The following is a 20,165-nucleotide window of genomic DNA, read 5'->3' as shown; positions in this document are numbered from 1 at the left end:
AGCAATTCTCTATTTAAAATTCACCTAACTTACATGTCTTTGGATTGTGGGAGGAAATGTTATACCTTTTTATGACATATACTCTCTATTTTGATTAATTACAACTGATCTACTGTTTTAAAATTATATAGCCAACCCTTGTTTATGTGAATTCATATATGTAGAACTAGGGATGCATCGATACCATTTATGAAGTACATGTATTTTTGTACTTACCGATACCAATACCTATTTAGAATACTGTTTTTTTTTTTAAACAAAAACACACGTGAGAAGTGACGAGAAGTTTAATGATACCACGTCCAAAAATGCACGTCATCAAGTAGCGAGTGATCAAAGTGTTTGTGCGCTGATGTGATGAATCAAGGACGAAAAATAAATGAATCTGAGTGGATTTGGCAACACGAATAGCATGGATTGTTCTGTAGTGAGTTGGAGGTTAATAAATATTTTTGCAATGTTGGTGTTTTGTTGTTATGTTTTGTAGAGAACGATCAGGTCAGAAATACTGTAAAACGTGTGTGTGTGTGCCGGTGTATTCTGATATAAACTATATTATCCCCCTCTCCCACCTGTTTACACTCCTCTCTTGCGTTTCCCCTCACACCGTATACTGCGTTCTCATTGGCTGTTCGACATGTCACTCATTCCCAGTCGCACATCTCAGATCAGATATCTGACGCAGAGCCGTAGATTCTCTCTACCGCTCTGATCTGACGTGCTAGAAAACTCGGCGAGCTGGTCGGATCGAGTTGTTGGATAGTTCACACTTAGCGATCGAGAGCCGAGTTTTGATCGCCGAGCGAACGCCGAGTTGCTCCCGAGCCGGCAAATCTAGCGCCGACCAGTCGCCGAGCGAAAATCAGGGCAAAAGTCGTGTAGTGTGAACTAGGCATAACGCAGCAACGTGCACTAGGCACACAGTATCGGTACTCATGCATCTCTATGTAGAACTAATGAACTGTTTTTTTTTAAGTGGGTTCAGTTAAAGGATGAGAAGGGCAAGCTGTATTACTACTCCAAAGATGGCTCAAAGTCTCAGTGGTCTCTTCCTGAGGTGAGTAGGACATTGAGGATATATTACATTTACGTTTTTACGCTTTTATCCAAAGCGACTTAAAGTACACAGTCTAAGCAACTGAGGGTTAAGGGCCTTGCTAAAGGGCAGTGGTGGGGTTTGAACCAGCAGCTTTCTGCTTATTAGTCCAGTATTTTAACCGCTAGGCTACAACTGGCCCTCACACTCACCATTCTCAGCACTCTGAGCGCTGGTGTTGTATAGGCCTAAGTGCATCAGGTACAGCAGTGTTATTAGGATTTTTCTAACACCTCACTGTTAATACATTTTAAACTCTTTTTTTATATTTTATTTATCAATATGATTCCTGTAATCCAATGTGTGATTTCTGGATGTACTCTGTTCAGACTCTAGCTGTAGCGGGTCAGCCTGTGGTGGGCAACGGCGTCGAGACAGAAGTGGGCATCAGGCAGGACTCTATGGTAATCAGGATTCACTGGATCTTTATCATCTACACTGAATACATTAACTTGTTTGTTGCCTGTTTATGGTCGTGTCTGGGAGGAGGTTTACAGTATGTTGACAAAGTTTCTACTTTTAGACATTTGGCTCTACAAATCTTGGGCATATAAAGTACAAATATGCTGCCACTTATGTTGTTTTGACTACCATCATTTTCGACTTCACAGTGATTTTTGTTAATTTAAATATTTAGAAAAAAAATAACATTTAATGTAATTGTATACAATTTCAAATCAGTCAGCAAAAAATCTTAAAGACCCATAAAAATATAATCACTTAATATAATCACCTATATTAAAATCAACATCAAAGTTTAAAATCTTCTGACTTCCATCATTTTTTAACTTTACAGCATTTTTTGTTAATGGAAAAATTTAAATTTTAACTAATATAAGTTTATGCAATTTTTTTGTCGGTCAGCAAAGGATATTATATATGTATATATATATATACACACATATACAGTGTATCACAAAAGTCCATGCCCAGGAGAGTTAAGGCAGTTCTGGGAAATAATGGTGGCCACACAAAATATTGACACTTCAGGAACTTTCACTAAGGGGTGTACTCACTTTTGTTGCCGGTGGTTTAGACATTAATGGCTGTATATTGAGTTATTTTGAGGGAAGAATAAATTTACACTGTTATATAAGCTGCACACAGACTACTTTTCATTGTGTCAAAGTGTCATTTTGTCAGTGTTGTCCCATGAAAAGATATACTTAAATATCTGCAGAAATGTGAGGGGTGTACTCACTTTTGTGATACACTGTATATATATATATACACACACATATATATATATATATATATATATACACACATATGTATATACAGTATATATATATATATATATATATATATATATATACACACACACACACACACACATATACACTGTTCCAAATTATTATGCAAATAATATTTTCTCAGATTTTCCAAAATTACCTATATGAATTGCAGTCATTGTAATTTTCCAGTCATCAACTATTAGAGTACAATTGAAAGGTTTTTGAACAAACTGCCAATGATAACAGTATATTTAAAAAAAAATAAAACACTCAAAATGCACTCAAAATGCATGTTCCAAATTATTATGCACAGCAGAGTTTTCAACCTTTTCATTTTTATAAAGAACAAAAAAATGGTCATTTGTGAAATTATAAGCATTAGCAGGTTATTACAAACTGAAATCAAACAGTTTTCAAGTCAAAACTTTATTCTAGGTGATGTTACATTTGCACATAGGACCCCTTGCTCGAAAGGAGCTTCTGAACTCTCTCGTCCATTGAATTTGTCAGGTTTTGGATGGTATCTGCTTCAATTGTTTTGCATGAGGACAGAATACCCTCCCAGAGCTGTTGCTTAGATGTGAACTGCCTCCCGCCATCATAGACACTCCTTTTGATGATGCTCCAGAGGTTCTCAGTGGGGTTGAGGTCAGGGGAGCATGGGGGCCACACCATAAGTTTGTCCCCTTTTATGCCCATAGCAGCCAGAGATGCAGATGTGTTCTTTGCAGCATGAGACGGTGCATTATCATGCATGAAAATGATCTTGCTGCGGAATGCACGGTTCTTCTTCTTGAACCATGGCAGGAAGTGCTGTTTGAGAAACTCCACATACATTATGGAGGTCATCTTTACCCCTTCAGGGATCCTAAAGGGGCCGACAATCTCTCTCCCCATGATTCCAGCCCAAAACATTACTCCACCTCCTCCTTGTTGGCGCCGTAGCCTTGTTTGCATGGGGTGTCCATCAACCAGCCATCCTCCACTCCATCCATCTGGACCATCGAGCGTTGCACGGCACTCATCGGTGAACAAAACAGTTTTGAAGTCAGTCTTCATGTATTGTTTGGCCCACTGGAGCCGTTTCTGCTTGTGTGCAGTGGATAGAGGAGGTCGACAGGATGGCTTACGCACAGCTGTAAACCTCTGAAGGACCCTGCATCTTGTTGTTCGGGGGACGTTGGAGGCACCAGCAGTTTCAAAAACTTGTCTGCTGCTATGACAAGGCATTTTTGCAGCTGCTCTTTTAACCTGACATAATTGCCTGTTGGAAAGAGTCCTCAATTTTTCCTTATCAGCACGCACACGTGTGTGCTCTGAATCAGCTACATACTTCTTGATTGTGCGATGATCACGATGAAGTGTCTTGGCAATGTTGATTGTAGTCATGCCTTGACCTAAACACTCCACAATTTGTTGCTTCTCAGCAGCCGACACATCCTTTTTCTTTCCCATTTTGGCTGAAAATGTAGGCTGCTTAATAATGTGGAACAGCCTTCTTAAGTAGTCTTGCCTTTAATTGGACACACCTGCCAAACTAATTAGCACAGGTGTCTGCAATTGCTTTCAGTGATATAAAGAGCCCTGACACACATCACCATCAATGAGTTTAACTGACAAACAAAAAAATTCTTACCTTATCACTCCTAAACACTTTTTGCATAATAATTTGGAACACAGTGTATATATATATGTCCTTTTTACATGACTTGCAGTATTCATAGTTCCAGCTCTGGATTACTGCAGTTTGTTCAAACTTGTGTTTGTGTATGTTTTATGTATCTCATTTGCACTGAATTTGTGACTTTATTATTTGTCGTCACCCATCATGTACAAGTAAAAATGTGTTTTTTCTTTACTTTAGCATCATTGTAAAGAAATGATACATTTATCTAAAAGATGAACGATTTATTGTATTAGCTGTGTTATTGGGTTGCTTATAGGGGCTCATAGGTTGATTTTTAAAGGGTTTATTCAACTGAAGTCATGAGTCTTGGAACAAATTGATGATGTAAGGTGAGGTGTTACTGTAATTCTTTAGGGTCTGATGTTTTTGCATTTCTTCTTTCTACAGCAAAAGTTTTTCCCAACCCACAGGAGGATTGCTTCAGATTATTCCAGCGACACATCAAGCACAGGAAACTTATCAGACGTAGCTTCGGTATGCACAGCAGATGCTTTAATTTTTTTGTTTATCATGACATGCACAAAATTGTACATTTTTGTAATAGCTTTTTATCATTCAAGTTATTTTTTGGTCTAGTAGGAGGAAATCAAGGCGACAAAAAAATGTTGTTTCCTACTAAATATTTTGGAATTACAACTTGCCTTGATTTACTGCTAGTAAACCATCATTGTTACTGTTTCAGTTGTTGTTTTATTGGATATGCTTTTGGGCAAATTACCTTAATCCTTAAAGAATTATCTTCTTACACTGCCAGATGAACACAACCTCTATGCTACTGTGTTATTGATGCTTCTTCTACCCTGGTCATAATGATTTGGATCCAAGTGACTCAGGTTTTTATGCTAATCTGCTTCATTAAACACGTGAACTATGGTCACTACCATCAGCCCAGCAATTAATACATACCATGCAGTAAATACATTTAGTACTGATCCTTTTAATAAATCATCCATGGACACTGTCAATTTTATCTGAGGCCCACATTAAGTCCATCACTAAAAGTTCTACTACCATGGGCTCAGCGATGATGATGCAAAAATTCTGGTAAATGCTTAAATTTTCTTTCTCCTGGATTATTGCAGTTCACTTCTTAACGGTCTTCGTGCTGAGCTGATAAACCAGCTTCAGCTCATTCAAAACTCAGCAGCCAGAGTTCTTAAATCTACTAAACGGTTCGCCCACATCACTCCCATCCTCCACCAGCTGCATTGGCTTCCTGTAGCTGCTCGTATCAAATCAAAAATAATTCTGCTTACTTTTAAAGCCCTTCATAGCCTCACCCCTTACTATCTTAGTATAACTTATTATTATTATTATCATTATTATTATTTTTATGACGTACAGATGTTACCAAATTGCCATGCACATTTCTTAGGGTTAGCCATGACACTTTTTGGCTAAACAATGTATACATTCTAAGGACAAAGCAGGTTCTTAATTACGTATTTATTGTATGATTACCTTGCAGCCCTAACAGTGAATACACTGACTTAACCAAAAGAAGAAAAACTCAAGGTGTGTAAGGACCCTGATTGGCAGAAGAGACAGGGGAGGAGGGCTGTACATGTGTAAAGAAGGCGTGGGCAGCGGCGTCCTTGGATGCAAATCTGGAGTCTGTCAGCAGCAGAAAACAGTTGTAGCTTAGTGGTTAAGATACTGGTCCAGTAATTACAAGGTTGCTGGTTCAAGCCTCACCACTGCCAGGTTGCCACTGTTGGGCCCTTGAGCAAGGCAATTGCTTCGACTGTATACTGTCATAACTGTAAGTCGCTTTGGATAAAAGCGTCTGCTAAATGCCGTAAATGTAAATGTAAAACAAATTGGATGCGCTAAATCGGGAGGAAAATTTGGGAGAAAAATGCATTTAAAAAAAAAAAAAAAAGAAAAACTCTATATTCAAAGCTTTTAACTGGCAGTGTATTTATGTCTGTGTTTCTACCTGCACAAACTTAAACAAAACTTGTTCTGGGTTTTTTTTTCTCCTAAAAATTTTTTGCTTTCCCACAAAGGATGAGAACCTGCGACTGAGGAGGAATCTGTCTAGCACAGATGGACATCACCACCATGTGGGTGCAGCTCCGCAGCCTGAAAAAATAATAATATGACATGCTTGATCATATTGTAATTCTGTAGGCCTAGAACCGCATTCCAGTACTGTTTTAGCTCATCTTGGCTGACTTCACCCTTGTACTAAACTGAACTGCTGTCCCCATCTTATACGTTATTTTATTACTTTTCCAGTTAGCATGGCTGTGAGAGTTCAGAGCAGAATATATCCAGATGTTTATAAAGCTGTCTGTGACTATAAACAGAGAGATTCATCTTTATTATTTGAAATATTATTGTAAATCAGGTTCACTGCAAAAAACGGTTTAATAAACAGCCAAGATAAGATTTTTCGATTTCCCACCATGTATTCAGACAAATCCCACCGCCTAGCTACTTATTTCATGTAGCTAATTTACACTTTCACTTTATAAGGGATGTCAGCGTTGTCATGTTGAAACAGTACTTAAATGCAGGATATTGTGGATGTTTGTGGTGGTGTTTTTTTCTTGGTTTGGGACTAAAAGGTCTAACACCTTGTCTTCTTTTGACTTTCTGACACAATTACAAATAACCACTAATAATTATGCACAAAAAAAGAACTCTAAATAAAAGTCCAACTATCCTATTAGGTTTTATTTGTAAGCAGTTTGTTTCGCCAGTCATTTTTTTTTCAGGCTGGTAAATCTGTTTTGAGCAATTTAATGGCATTCGTACAGTGTAAGAACTTGAGATTGTAAGCTGAAGCTCATGAAGTACATGCAATACCAAAGCTTTACTGCCAAACTGGTCTGGTCCTGCCTGGTGGGGGAAAAGTGGAATTGCATGTTTTAATAGATTCTGCAGCATCTTGTTTTAAAATTGCCCTAATAGTTCTTTTTTGAGATTTAAACACTTTAGCAACCTCTAATTATTGAGTTTAATTGCCTAGTAAAATTAATTGCATGTAAACCTGATTGAGCTGGTTGTGTTACTAGATAACGTCATTTTTCTTGATTTTTTTTTTTATCCGTCAGGCATGTTGAGATTGTAGTGATATTGTAATATCAGTGTAATAAACTCCATAGCAAGTAAAAGTATGTTATCTGATTGTTCTCTGGTCTCAGAATTATGGCTAGCTTTGAAATGTGGTGGATTGATGCATGTTTGTTTTGTATGTATTCTGGTATTGTATTCTAAAGTTTTTTTTTTTCTCCTTGTTTAAGACTGTTTAAGACTGTTTCTAAAGTTTTTTTTTTCTCCTTGTTTAAGACACATCTGGAGAAAGCTGGAATTCTCAACAAGACCAAAATATCAGACAATGGAAAAAAACTAAGGTATAGTAAACCTTTTCTAAACTGACTTGATTTGCTGGGTGGTGTAGTGGGGGATCTGTTATGCTGATAATTCTACATGTGATGTGTGAGGAAAGAAATACATGGTTTAAGTTATTCTTTCAATATCAGCTTTTGCAATACTGTAGATTAGGGGCTGGTGAGAAGTACTAGATGTGCATCTAGAAAATAAGTGCTTTTTTATCTTTTTGTGTCTTTTGTTTATTAATTTTGTATTTTTTTTAAGAGAGTCAGGATGTCAAAAAATCTTATTGTTATCATTCATTACTGCATTAGGCTAGGTCTTATAAAAACTATTAAGTTTATAGCCTGAAATTGGGTGAATGGCCAGGACAGATGAGCTTTATAAAATGACCTATGTGTGTGTCTTAAAGATAAAGAAGAATTTATTCTTTAAACGTGTGTGTGTTTGCGTGTGTGTGTTTGTTTATGTATAGGAAAAACTGGGCCCAGTCATGGTCAGTACTTCATGGAGGCATCCTAACTTTCTACAAAGACCCGAAATCTTATCCGGGTGGGAATGTGGTAAGATCAACCCTGTTTAACACACACTGTATGTAAGATCACCAGAAAGCTACAGTATATGGCCAAAAGTAATTTGATACCTGACCTTGAGTTTGTTGGACATGCCATTTCAAAACCAAATGGTATTAAAATTGACCTCTGTGTGATCTTTTCAGCCATAACAGTCACTCACAAGTATGTCTGTGGGAATTTGTACCCATATAGTCAAAAGAGCAAAAGGGAAAGCCTAAGTTGATGTTTTTGTTTGTTTTAAAGGTGTTCAGTGGGGCTGAGGTCAGGGCTCTGTGCAGGACACTGGACGTTCTTTAAATCAGGATTTTCTTCATGTCTTTATAGAGCTTGCTTTGTGCACAGGGGCACCGTCATGCTGGAAGGGTTACTGCAAAGTCAGAAGCATAGGATTCCCTTTATATAATTGATTTATTACACCTGTTGTCAACTGTTGTGGCTGAAACACATGAATTGAAAAAAAAAAAATAGAAGGGGTGTCCTAATACTTCTGTTCATACAGTGTATGACGGATTTGGAAACCATGAATCAGTTTATTGAGTAACATAAATCATTGCTTTTCTTTTATAGACAAAGACTAATCAGATCGTCGCAGAATTCACAGTGGAGCTGAAGGGGGCGAACGTGTGCTGGGCAACTAAAGAGAAATCCAGCAAGAAGAACGTACTAGAGGTAGAAAAACAATGTTTTATTTGCATTTCACTTCAGGCCAGAGTTTCTAGCACATATAGCCAGACTGTGTTTGGTCTAGGCTTTTCCGATTAGTACATTGTTATGTATTTAAATGTAGAAGGCATAAAAGAAATGCCCTGTGAAAAAACCTAATTCTTTTAAGACAGCCAATACACACGTAAAATACTATATGTTATTGTTGATATTTTACATTATGGTTGGTTTCATCTGTTGTATTCCTTGAATACTATTTTGAGTTTGTAAGGTTTGGTGTTGGTATCACTTTTCAGCTCAAGACTCGCCATGGCTCAGAGTATTTGATACAGTATGACACTGACGCTATCATCTACGACTGGCACAAGATCATTCAGGACACAATTAAACATCTGGTGAGTGAAACAGCGCCCTCATGCGATTAAATTTAGTGGCACAACTAGAGTAGAGTAGAGTTTTACATGCAGCCAGTGTTAAAATTATTGGAGCTGTAACATGGCCAAATGTAAATTATGTGATTACCCTTGTTTAGTCACATCCATTGCTGAGAAGCTTATAAACTAAATGATAAAAAATAAATTAAATCTTTGTGGAAGGCCCTTTGTCTGTTTCTCTGTGACGGCCCAAAAGAACAAAGAAGGGTTCATATAGATAGGGTTTAACAAGGTTAGTATGAGCTCCAGTGGCCTGCACAGGGCCCTGACTTCATTCCTCATTTTTTTTTATCCAAAGCGACTTAAAAAAACTGTGACGGTGCATTGTCTGAGCAATGAACGGTTAAGGGCCTTGCTCGAGGGCTCAACAGTGGCAACCTGGCAGTGGTGGGGCTTAAACCAGCAATTTTTTTTATTACTAGTCCAGTACCTTAACCACTAGGCTACAACAGCCCTAGTCTAATTCTCCAATTTTTGCACAAGCCACATTTTAGTAGATAATCAGTAGATAAACTGTGCATTATAATGGGCAGGGTTTTGTTTCCTGTATATGATGTGACACATGACTGCTAAATGGATAATTTCACAGCAGGGGTCCTGGTGAGCCTGCCTGTCATCTCGAACCAGTAAGGCTATTCTCCTCTGGCTCTCATATAATCGAATGCTTATACATAGAAGCACTGTCAGGTTCCATGCTCTGGATTCTTCAAAGATCCTCCAGGCTTCTAGTTCCTCTCCTGTAGACTCTTCTCACATGTCTTGCAAGGGGTTTTAAAATAGGCATGAAACATTTTTTGACCAACACTTACATTTGTGGTTTCCTCTAGCATTCCTTCAAATGGTTTGTTGACTTGGATGAGTTTAAATATAGTAAATTTATTAATATAGTAAATATTAATAAATTAGAATAATTAACCACATGAATATTTTCTCATGATTTATTTTACTCATCTTTACCTAGCTTTCAAATATTCGTGGAACTGACTGTATATACTGTAGCTTTTAATATTTAGATTTTAAAAAAAGCTTTTAAATTGATTGGCGACATTTAGCGGACGCTTTTATTCAAAGCGACTTACAGTACTGTGACAGTATACAATCTAAGTAATTGAGGTTTAAGGGCCTTGCTCAAGTGCCCAACAGTGACGACCTTTGAACCAGCAACCTTATGATTACTAATCTAGTACCTTAACCACTAGGCTACAGCTGCCTAGGCTGTTCTCAAAATTATTGAAATGATTTTGTGTGTGTATGTGCTATAGGATCACGATCATTGTTCAGAGGAAGAGGAGGATGAGGTGATAGAGAAATCCCCCCAGCCCGTGGAAAGAGAGAGGAAAAGCACTGGTAAGTTACACACAAATGCATTAATAATGTATCATTTCTAATCTCACTCATTCACTTACTCATTCTCAAATATCGTGCAGGCAAAGGCTTAATCACATATAGATCTAACAGTAGTTTTGATACCTGCCATATATTTTTCTCTGTATTTCAAGTTTCAGTGGTAGAATGCTCCTAAATATTTAATTCATTCATTCATTCATTTGTTCATTCATTCATCACAGGGCAGGCCAGTCCATCACATGGCAGACATATGCACAAATACTCTCTCACACACACATTCACACTTAGGACAGTTTAGAATCTCCAGTTGGCCTGACTGCTTGCTTTTGGACCAGCATACCCAGAGGAAACCCACACAGATACCAGGAGAACATGCAAACCACCCCTCCTACACAAGGACGGATTAAGAGTTGCCGAGGGACCCACCCACCTCACCCCACCCCCCCACCTCACCCCACCCACCTCACCCCACCCCCCCACCCCCTCCAAAAACATACATAAATTAATACATTAAACAACCTGTCAATAACTAACCCTAACACAAGAATCTATTTTATATAAGTTTCTTTCTACTCTGCTTTCTTGCAAAGTCATCCACTAATTCATCAAAATTAAGCTGTCTGACCAAATCTGATTCAATGGCCAGAAGTGACAGTGAGTTCAGGCGGTTTTGGCGCATCCTAATCCTGAGTTCATTCTTAATACGAGCCAGTTTGGAGAATGAATGCTCCCCTTGACCTGGCCCGGTCAGTAATCCAGCCATGCTCCTACAGATTAAACCTGAAAAAAAGAGTTGTAATCATTTTTGTGCAATTGCGACCTCTGCTGTGTGATCAGAGCACCTGCACTAGTGATGGATTGTTGCAGAGGGCATAACCTGAGGGCCGTTCCTCCAGTGCCATGCAGCTCTCTGTAAGACTCAGCTACCAGCACATGAAAAGACATGGCCAGAGACTGTACACATGCTGAATGGGGAATGTGATAGTGTCCTTAGCCAGCACAGTGGTGCAAGCAATTTGTAATTGGGGACTTGGCAACAATTAGATTGGAAAGACAAATGAGGAAAAATCAAATAAATAATAAAAAATACAATGTTCGTATATACAATATATGATACGCAAATAAATGCAAAAGATGTGCAATTTGTACGTCTGACACTATGGCATGTAATACAACTAAAAATAATAATAGCAGCAGTAGTATATATATTTTTATTAACAGATATACCAATATATCCATATACATTATAATAATCAAGGTCTATATTACATGTATTATAGATTATAACCAATATATACCTATAATTATATATATGAAAATGAAAGTGTCAAAGAATTATATGTTTGATATGGCGGTATAAGTGTCAGTGTGTGCATGATTTAATGTCCCCGCTGTCGTGTGGTGTTAAACAGTCTATGGGTCCAGTGGGTCTGTGGTGGTGGTTTGAGTGATTGAGAACTGTCTACTGGTGTTCAGATTGGTCGTACATTCGGCTTTGAGATGTGTCTTGAGCAGAGACTCAACAAATATAGGCCAACTAAAATCTGATTAAGATCGAGTCGGATAGTGAGATGTAGCCATGTGATAAAATGTATGTTTTGTCTTACAGCTATAAGGCAGAGCTCTACGGGCAGTGCAGATATAGAGCAGGGTCGTGTCCGCAACAAACTGCGCAAGTTCCTTCAGAGGAGACCCACACTGCAGTCGGTCAAGGAGAAAGGCTATATCAAGGGTAAGCATCGGATTTATCTGCCTGTCTTCTGTTTACTTGTCTAGGAATAGATCTTGTAACTAGCTCATGAATCAGAATGGGCTTTTCTGTCATTATGTTATTCATATAATGAAATTGTAGAAGCTAAACACCCGGGGGCTCACAAACAGACACCAAACCAACATTTAGTTTAAATAAACAGATAAAATTAACATAAAAACAGACATGACAAACCATTCTAGATAATTCCACACTAGCCCAGATGTAATATTGCACTAGCGGTTATTGCACAAAAACTATGTGTGGAAGTTACCCGAGGGCAACAGGTCAAACAAATAACAAGTGTGATGTGATAAGCTGTTACTTACATTACATTTCTTACCTTATTCCATGTGGTGATTAAAACATTAGTTGCTTAACAGTGTACTAGTACGTTACATAGTTTTTTTGTACTATGTTGTACTATTTTTGTACTCTTCCTAGTTTGTCTCACTTTTATCCTCTTTTTCTATTTTTTTTAGATAATGTGTTTGGTTGTCACTTGGACACCTTGTGTCATCGGGAGAACGCTGATGTCCCCAGATTTCTGGAGAAATGCATACGATCAGTGGAGCGAAGAGGTAGGAAACAAGGCTGCCGTACAGCATCTGTGCATAAATAGAATAATAAATAGCTAAAAAAGTAAGTAAAGTGCCGGCTATAGACCCAAATAGAATATTGTTAACAACACCAAAGTTCTAAGTCTCCCATATCATGTCTTTAACTATTACAATTCTTCAGTTATAAACTGTCTGACATTTTTTAGATCAAACCTTTGGATATTATGTTATTGAAGAGAATTTTAGAGGAGTGCAGGGGCTACACGACTAGAAACTTTTTCCCCTGGAATTTTCTCCTTCTCCTTTATCTCCCAATCTAGTCATTTCTGCTCCCAATTGTCCCAGGTTCTGATACCTGCCATATAGTTTTCTCCGTATTTCAAGTTTCATTGGTGGACTGCTCCCAATATTGAATTTATTTATTCATTGTCTGTTTAACCACCGCCTTATCCAGGTCAGGGTGGCGGTGGGTATTATTGATTGGGCGAAAGACAGGAAACACCCTAAACAGGTAGACATAACAGGCAGGCATAAGCACAAACACCTACACACACAGTCACACTCAATTTCACACACAATTTAAAACTCCAGTTGGCCTGACTGCTTGCTTTTGGACCTGTGGGAGCAAACCAGCACACCCAGAGGAAACTCACATGGATACAAAGAGAGCATGTAAACTCCACACAATTGTGAATCTGCTGCTGCACACACAAACCCACCATCAATCTATATTTATTGTATCCTGGGCAGGTTTAAACGTTGACGGCATCTATCGAGTTAGTGGGAACCTTGCAGTCATACAGAAGCTCCGGTACAAAGCCGATCATGGTACACATGCACAAATATTCATGTTTTATAACACAGTTTTAAATGAAGACTTTAACTGTGTATTGCTATTAAACATTTAATTCATCATGCTGGCTCTGTGCTTGTATTAGAGGAGAATCTGGATCTGGATGACGGGCAGTGGGAGGAGATTCATGTGATCACTGGAGCATTAAAGCTCTTCCTTAGAGAACTTCCTGAGCCACTGTTTACATACAGCTCCTTCGAGAAGTTCATCGCTGCCATCCGTGAGTGAACCTGGCTTTATTTAGAAAACAGACAGTAGTAATTTCCACACACACTGTCCATTTTATCAGCTCCACTTACCATACAGAAGCACTTTGTAGTTCTACAATGACTTACTGTAGTCCATCTGTTTCTCTACATGCTTTGTTAGCCCTTTTTCATGCTGTTCTTCAATGGTCAGGACCCCCACAGGACCACCATAGCAGGTATTATTTAGGTGGTGGATCATTCTCAGCACTGCAGTGACACTGACATGGTGGTGGTGTGTTAGTGTGTGTTGTGCTGGTATGAGTGGATCAGACACAGCAGCGTTGCTGGAGTTCTTAAATACCGTGTCCAATCACTGTCCACTCTATTATACACTCCTACCTAGTTGTTCCACCTTGTAGATGTAAAGTCAGAGACGATCGCTCATCTATTGCTGCTGTTTGAGTTGGTCATCTTCTAGATCTTCATCAGTGGTCACAGGACGCTGCCCACAGGGCACTGTTGGCTGGATATATTTTTGGTTGGTGGACTATTTTCCATCCAGCAGTGACAGTGAGGTCCATCAGTGCTGCTGTGTCTTATCCACTCAACTCATACCAGCACAACACACACTAACACCACCACCATATCAGTGTCACTGCAGTGCTGAGAATGACCCACCACGTAAATAATACCTGCTCTGTGGTGGTCCTGTGGGGGTCCTGACCATTGAAGAACAGGGTGAAAGCAGGCTAAAACAGTATGTAGAGAAACAGATGGACTACAGTCAGTAATTGTAGAACTACAAAGTGCTTCTATTTGGTAAGTGGAGCTGATAAAATGGACAGTAAGTGTAGAAACAAGGAGGTGGTTTTACTGTTATGGCTGATCAGTGTACATTTATACTGAATTGCAAATGATTGCTTACATCATTATAATTTTGCAGAAATTCCTGACCAAAGCCAGAGGGTGCTGTATATGCGGGATTTGGTGAGAAATCTGCCTATGCCCAACTATAACACCATGGATGTGCTTTTCAAACACCTACGCAAGTAAGCCGTTTTGATTATCATTCAATTTTGTATTTTCCTTTCAGTGTTGTATTTAACTGTTAACCTAACATTACTTTAGGAGAAGATCTAAGGTTAGGTGTATTCCTCAGCCTGTGCTCTTATTGTGTCAAAACAATGCATGCAACAGACCTAAACCAAAAAACATTGGCAGGCTGAGTAGCCGGTTTGGGTGTGTTGTGAGTTTTAGTACAATAACAGAAAAAATGTGAATCAGCCAAGTGTTTCTAAGTCTATTATACTTTAAGTACACAAGTGACAGTCTTAAAATTCAGAATCGTGTTTGTATCCACATCAGTCGTGTTTGTTTCAGTGAGGTACACTATGTAGCTAAAAGTATGTGAACTCCTTTCCCTTAGGGGTTTTAGTTACACCCATAACTAACAGGTAGAGTTAATAAAAAAAAAGTCTACACACCCGTTACAATGCCAGGTGACTCTGATTAACTCTATATAAAGCTCTGATTGAGAGGAATGAAGCTAACCCACACCCCCTCCGACACGTGGGCAGCAGCTGTATGCATTTTGTCACCTACACTTTGACAAGTGCAGTGCAGCTCAGCACTGTGTATGGAGAGACACACCCTGACAGCACTTTTTTCTCATCTCTGTGTAGGTGCCATCAATTAGCCAGCGGAGGTCGTAATTGCATTAGTTATGAGAGAGAGACCATGTCTGGCTTAATCACACCCATATCTGAACAACAGGCCAATCGTTGTTCATGTGGCCGCTCAGCCTAGCTGGCAGGCAGAGCTGAGATTCGATACGATGTATTCGAGATCCCAGCTCTGGTTCCAGCGTGTGTCTTTACCGCTGTGCCACCTGAGCAGCAGGAGTCTCATTATTGAATTCTATCAGTCAGGGAAAGGGTGCAAAAAAATTCCAAGGCATTACATATAGCATGAAACACAGTAAAGACGGTCATCAATAAGTGGATAAAATATAGAACAACAATGACATTAACAAGAACTGGACGTCTGTTCAAAATTGAGGAAAAGATAAAAAGAAAACTGGTCCAGAGGGCTGCCAAGAGGCCTACAGCAACATTAAAGGAGCTGCTATGTAATACATGTGACAACCATCTCTCGGATTCTTCGTATGTCAGGAAAAACATCCAAACTCGGCTACATTTTGCAAAAATCTACATCAGGTCTGCCAAAAGCATGCAGGGAATGTGTTATTGTCTGATGAGACCAAGTTTAAACTTTTGCCATCATTCCTAAAGGTATGCGCATCACCAAATAATCACCAGATTATGTGGTGGTAGCAATATTGGAGCTGTTTTTTTCTCAGATGGAATTGAGGATTATGGTGGAGAGAATTATGGACAGTTCCAAATATCAGTTGAAACACTCAGGTCTCTGCTAAAAAGCTAAAAATGAAAAGAAATTTTTACCTTTCAGCATACAATGACCCAAAGCATACCCCCATATCAACAAAAGAATGACTGTACCAGACTGTACCCAGACTTAAATTTATTTACAAATCTGTGGGGTGACCTGGACAGGGCTGTGCACAGGAGACCCCTCTGCAATCTGACAGATGTGCAGCGCTTGTGCAAGGACGATTGGGGAGAGATTGCCAAATCAAGCTATGCCATGCTGACAGACTCCTACCCAAAAAGACTCGTACAAATTTTACAAATTATAGTTCTCATTAACGGTGGAAAAAGTTTTTAAAGTATTTGTCTTGATTGCATTTTTACATCAGAAAAACTTGGTATTTTAAAAAGGGTGTGTAGACTTTTTATATCCCCATCCACCCCACAGTCCACTAAACCAGCTACACTTTTTCTTGGGGTGGGGAAGGTACTAGGGAGAAGCTTGTCTTTGTGTGTGTGTGTGAGAGTGTGTGCTTTACCTTGCATCTCTTTCCTTTACACCCCCCCCCCCCCCCACACACACACACACAAAGAACAATTTTACAGCCTAACACAAAATAAATAACTCAATTATTCAATTATAAAAGAAATGCTAACAAGGCTGAACTGCCACTGTGTTCCACACTAAATGCTGTTAATTCTAAATGTAACTCTATCAAATTCCATTGCTCACTGCCAAGACAGTTTTTTATAACAATTTGTTTTTCTCATTAGATCAATTTTTCTTTTTACCTGAGTGAGCTGAAAAACATATTTGTGCATTTTGAACTCGTCGGTTCGAAACTCAGCTCTGCCATCCGGCTGGGCTGGGCGCCTACATGAACAACGATTGGCTGTTGTTCATACACGGTGGAAGCCGGATAGGGACCTCATAACTGAGGCAATTACGACCTCTGCTGGCTGATTGATGGTGCCCGCACAGAGTCGGGGAATAATAATAATGCGTTGATCAGGGTGTGGCTCTCCGTACACAAAGCTGATCCGTATATGATATATAAAGATGCAGTCGGCTAATGCACGTGTCAGAGGGGGCGTGTGTCAGTTTCGCTCTCCTCAATCAGGGCGAGAATCGGCATCAGAGAAAGCATAATGCAATTGGGTAATTGGATATGACTAAGGTCGGGATGAAAAGGGAAGAAAATGCATTTAAAAAAATGTATTGTGACAGTATTTTGTCCAAGCAATTAACGGTTAAGGGCCTTGCTCAAGGGCCCAACAGTGGCAGCCTGGCAGTGGTGGGGCTTGAACCAGCAACCTTTTGATTACTAGTCCAGTACCTTAACCACTAGGCTACAACTGCCCATATGTTTTTCGATCTTCTTCAAAAGTTATCAAAATGACTCACATTCTTTATAAATGATTTTTGAGCTGCTTTACTAATCCACATTATTTTTCCTTTAGGGTGGTCGAACACACCGATTCAAACCGTATGACCTATCAGAGTATGGGCATAGTGTTTGGTCCCACTCTGCTTCGTCCTGAGAGGGAGACGGGTAACATGCCTGTCCACATGGTCTGCCAAAACCAGATCGTGGAGCTCATCCTCAGCAGGTTCAATGAGGTGTTCTGTCCCAGATGAGCTGCTTAGCCTGAGTGTCGCGTCATCTGTTTCCCACCACTCATTTTAAGATCTGACCACTGAACACCACTGATGTGCTAAAAACGCTGGATTTGAACTTTAAATGATACACCAAGCTTCAGTGGATTTGAGAAACCTTTTCAGATGTGCACACTCGATCCAAAGCTCATGAACCCTTTGTGTGGTCTATCCTGTGGAATTAAAAAACCTGGATGAACGATACATTTTGTATGGACTTAATTATGATCTTGGATGGATTATCAAAAGACTCAGTGAAGCTCATGAAAACATGAGTTCTGTGTTGAAAAATATGTACCAAAACCTTTGGACAGTTGAACACTGATCAAATTCTATTATCATATACTGGCCAAAATAAGTAAATAAATAAATAAATAAGGGAAGCAGTATGAAGCTGCAGATCTGCAACCAGATGTAAAACTTTGTATTAGGGAAGCAGTTAATGTCATAAATGGGGCTTTAAATTCTAGTAAAGCCAATGTGCTGTAAATATCAAAACTTCATTAGAATTTACAGTTAAACAGATTTAACTGATTTATTATTAAAGGACAGAAAAGCCTTGATGTATTTACCAAATCGTTTGTCAGTATGGGTGCCAGATTTTGTATTGAAATGCCAAATATGAGTGCAGGTTGTTGCCCTGAAGGTTAGTCATGACAGGTTTTTGAATGCAAATTTTCATGTGTAAATGGAAGATAAATGATTTTGAAACCCAACATTTTTGGTGCAAATTAAAATCAACAGAGAAACCGAGCAAATTTGTTGAACTTTGACCCCAAAAATTTGTATCTATGATTGATAGAACTACTGCTCTGCTATATGCACCTCTGAACTGAAGGTGCTTCACACTGATAGTTGATTCAAAATGCTTAATTAAAGTGCTTTAAAATTAATACATTATTACCCAACAAAATAATTTAATAAAATTATTCATCATTTTTAATATAAATAGTAGTTGTTGGCTTGGAAAGCTTACTACACCTACTCTACACCTACAGTTAACTGCCTTGTTTCTATTAATAATTTAAAATTGATTACCAACAAACTACAAATACATAAAGCTTGTACATGATGGTCTTGATTTTGTTATTTCAAGTCATTTCATTGTATATACACCGATAAGGAATAACATTATGACCACCTCCTTGTTTCTACACTGACCATTAAAGAACAGCATGAAAGGGGGCTAACAAAGCATGCAGAGAAACAGATGGACTACAGTCAATAATTGTAGAACTACAAAGTGCTTCTATATGGTAAGTGGAGCTGATAAAATGGACAGTGAGTGTAGAAACAAGTAAGTGGTCATAATGTTATGGCTGATCGGTGTATGAAGCTAGTGAAAGCAGAATTAACCCTCAAAACGCAAGTAAAGTGTTGCTTTGTCCTACAAGGAGAGGTTGCCACTTTCTTTACAAGATATTGTGTCTAAGGAAGGTCATTGATGAAGGTTGCTATGAAATAGAGTGCGGTCATGCTCCCACTTTTTTTAAAACCTACCCCAACACTGGAAGAGTTTAATCCGCAGCACACGCAAAATGCTTTCGAAAACTTGAATAAACAATCCAAGTCAAAATAAACGTTTAAAGATAAGACTTGTTTGCATCCCACATTTTGTGGGCTACTTAAAAACCATATGCAGTGTTCTGATTAGACATAAAATCAAGTATAGTTGTGTGCAGTTGGGGACACAGCCCATTTCAACTATTGTCATTCATTTGAGCTCCACTTTTATGAGATGGGATTCGCTTATAAACTTTCAATTGACTTTATCCTCACCCTAATAAGTCTGTTACCACCCATCCAAAAACCAAAACCTTCCACAGCTTCTCCAGACTACTGTGAGAGTAGAAATCTGAAAGAAAGTCTAGGCATAGCTGAGCTGTTTGGTTAACTTCTGCCAACAATCTACCATTCTGTCAGCCACAGCCTACCTACACCTACTTCAATTAGTGACACAAACAGCAAGTTTCTGCTGTAATGCATTTACATTTACAGCATTTAGCAGACACTTTTATCCAAAGCAACTTACAATATACAGTCTAAGCAATTGATGGTTAGGGGCCTTGCTCAAGGGCCCAACAGTGGCAACCTGGCAGTGGTGGGATTTAAAGCAGCGACCTTCTACTTACTAGTCCAATACCTTAACCGCTAGGCAGCCACAGCCCCTAATGTGACCTTTACATTGTCATTTTTTTGTTAAGTAGTCTATATAAATACTCAATCCCCAAACAGACCATGTTTTATACTGCAAGAGATATTTTAATCCCTAATATATTTATACCTGAACTCAAAATGCTGTAATATTAATATATGCTTTTCTTATTGTTTTATGTTTGTTACTTAGAAAACCCCTGTACTTTTAATAAATTTCTATGAACCTGTACCAAA

At 38.8% G+C, this 20,165-nt stretch overlaps 1 protein-coding gene across 2 annotated transcripts in view; it reads left to right on the top strand.

Moving 5' to 3' along the window:
* The window catches only part of arhgap27l (Rho GTPase activating protein 27, like), an 83,344-nt gene extending 63,179 nt beyond the window's left edge, over positions 1–20,165 (top strand). The window contains exons 5-19 of one of the 2 annotated variants that reach the window (XM_063016056.1): positions 977–1,057; positions 1,426–1,500; positions 4,406–4,492; positions 6,028–6,084; positions 7,316–7,380; positions 7,836–7,923; positions 8,503–8,604; positions 8,895–8,993; positions 10,295–10,379; positions 11,989–12,111; positions 12,612–12,710; positions 13,440–13,517; positions 13,628–13,762; positions 14,674–14,779; positions 17,579–20,165. In XM_063016056.1, coding sequence (XP_062872126.1) covers positions 977–1,057; positions 1,426–1,500; positions 4,406–4,492; positions 6,028–6,084; positions 7,316–7,380; positions 7,836–7,923; positions 8,503–8,604; positions 8,895–8,993; positions 10,295–10,379; positions 11,989–12,111; positions 12,612–12,710; positions 13,440–13,517; positions 13,628–13,762; positions 14,674–14,779; positions 17,579–17,756 — 1,458 coding nt within the window. In that variant the 3' untranslated portion in view covers positions 17,757–20,165. The remainder of the gene's footprint in view (positions 1–976; positions 1,058–1,425; positions 1,501–4,405; positions 4,493–6,027; positions 6,085–7,315; positions 7,381–7,835; positions 7,924–8,502; positions 8,605–8,894; positions 8,994–10,294; positions 10,380–11,988; positions 12,112–12,611; positions 12,711–13,439; positions 13,518–13,627; positions 13,763–14,673; positions 14,780–17,578) is intronic. The other variant, XM_063016059.1, reaches the window with a different exon arrangement.

Source organism: Trichomycterus rosablanca, chromosome 2, assembly GCF_030014385.1.
Source record: "Trichomycterus rosablanca isolate fTriRos1 chromosome 2, fTriRos1.hap1, whole genome shotgun sequence".
NCBI lineage: Eukaryota > Metazoa > Chordata > Actinopteri > Siluriformes > Trichomycteridae > Trichomycterus > Trichomycterus rosablanca.
Note: the sequence above shows the minus strand (reverse complement) of the source record. Positions and strands in the feature narration are given on the sequence as shown.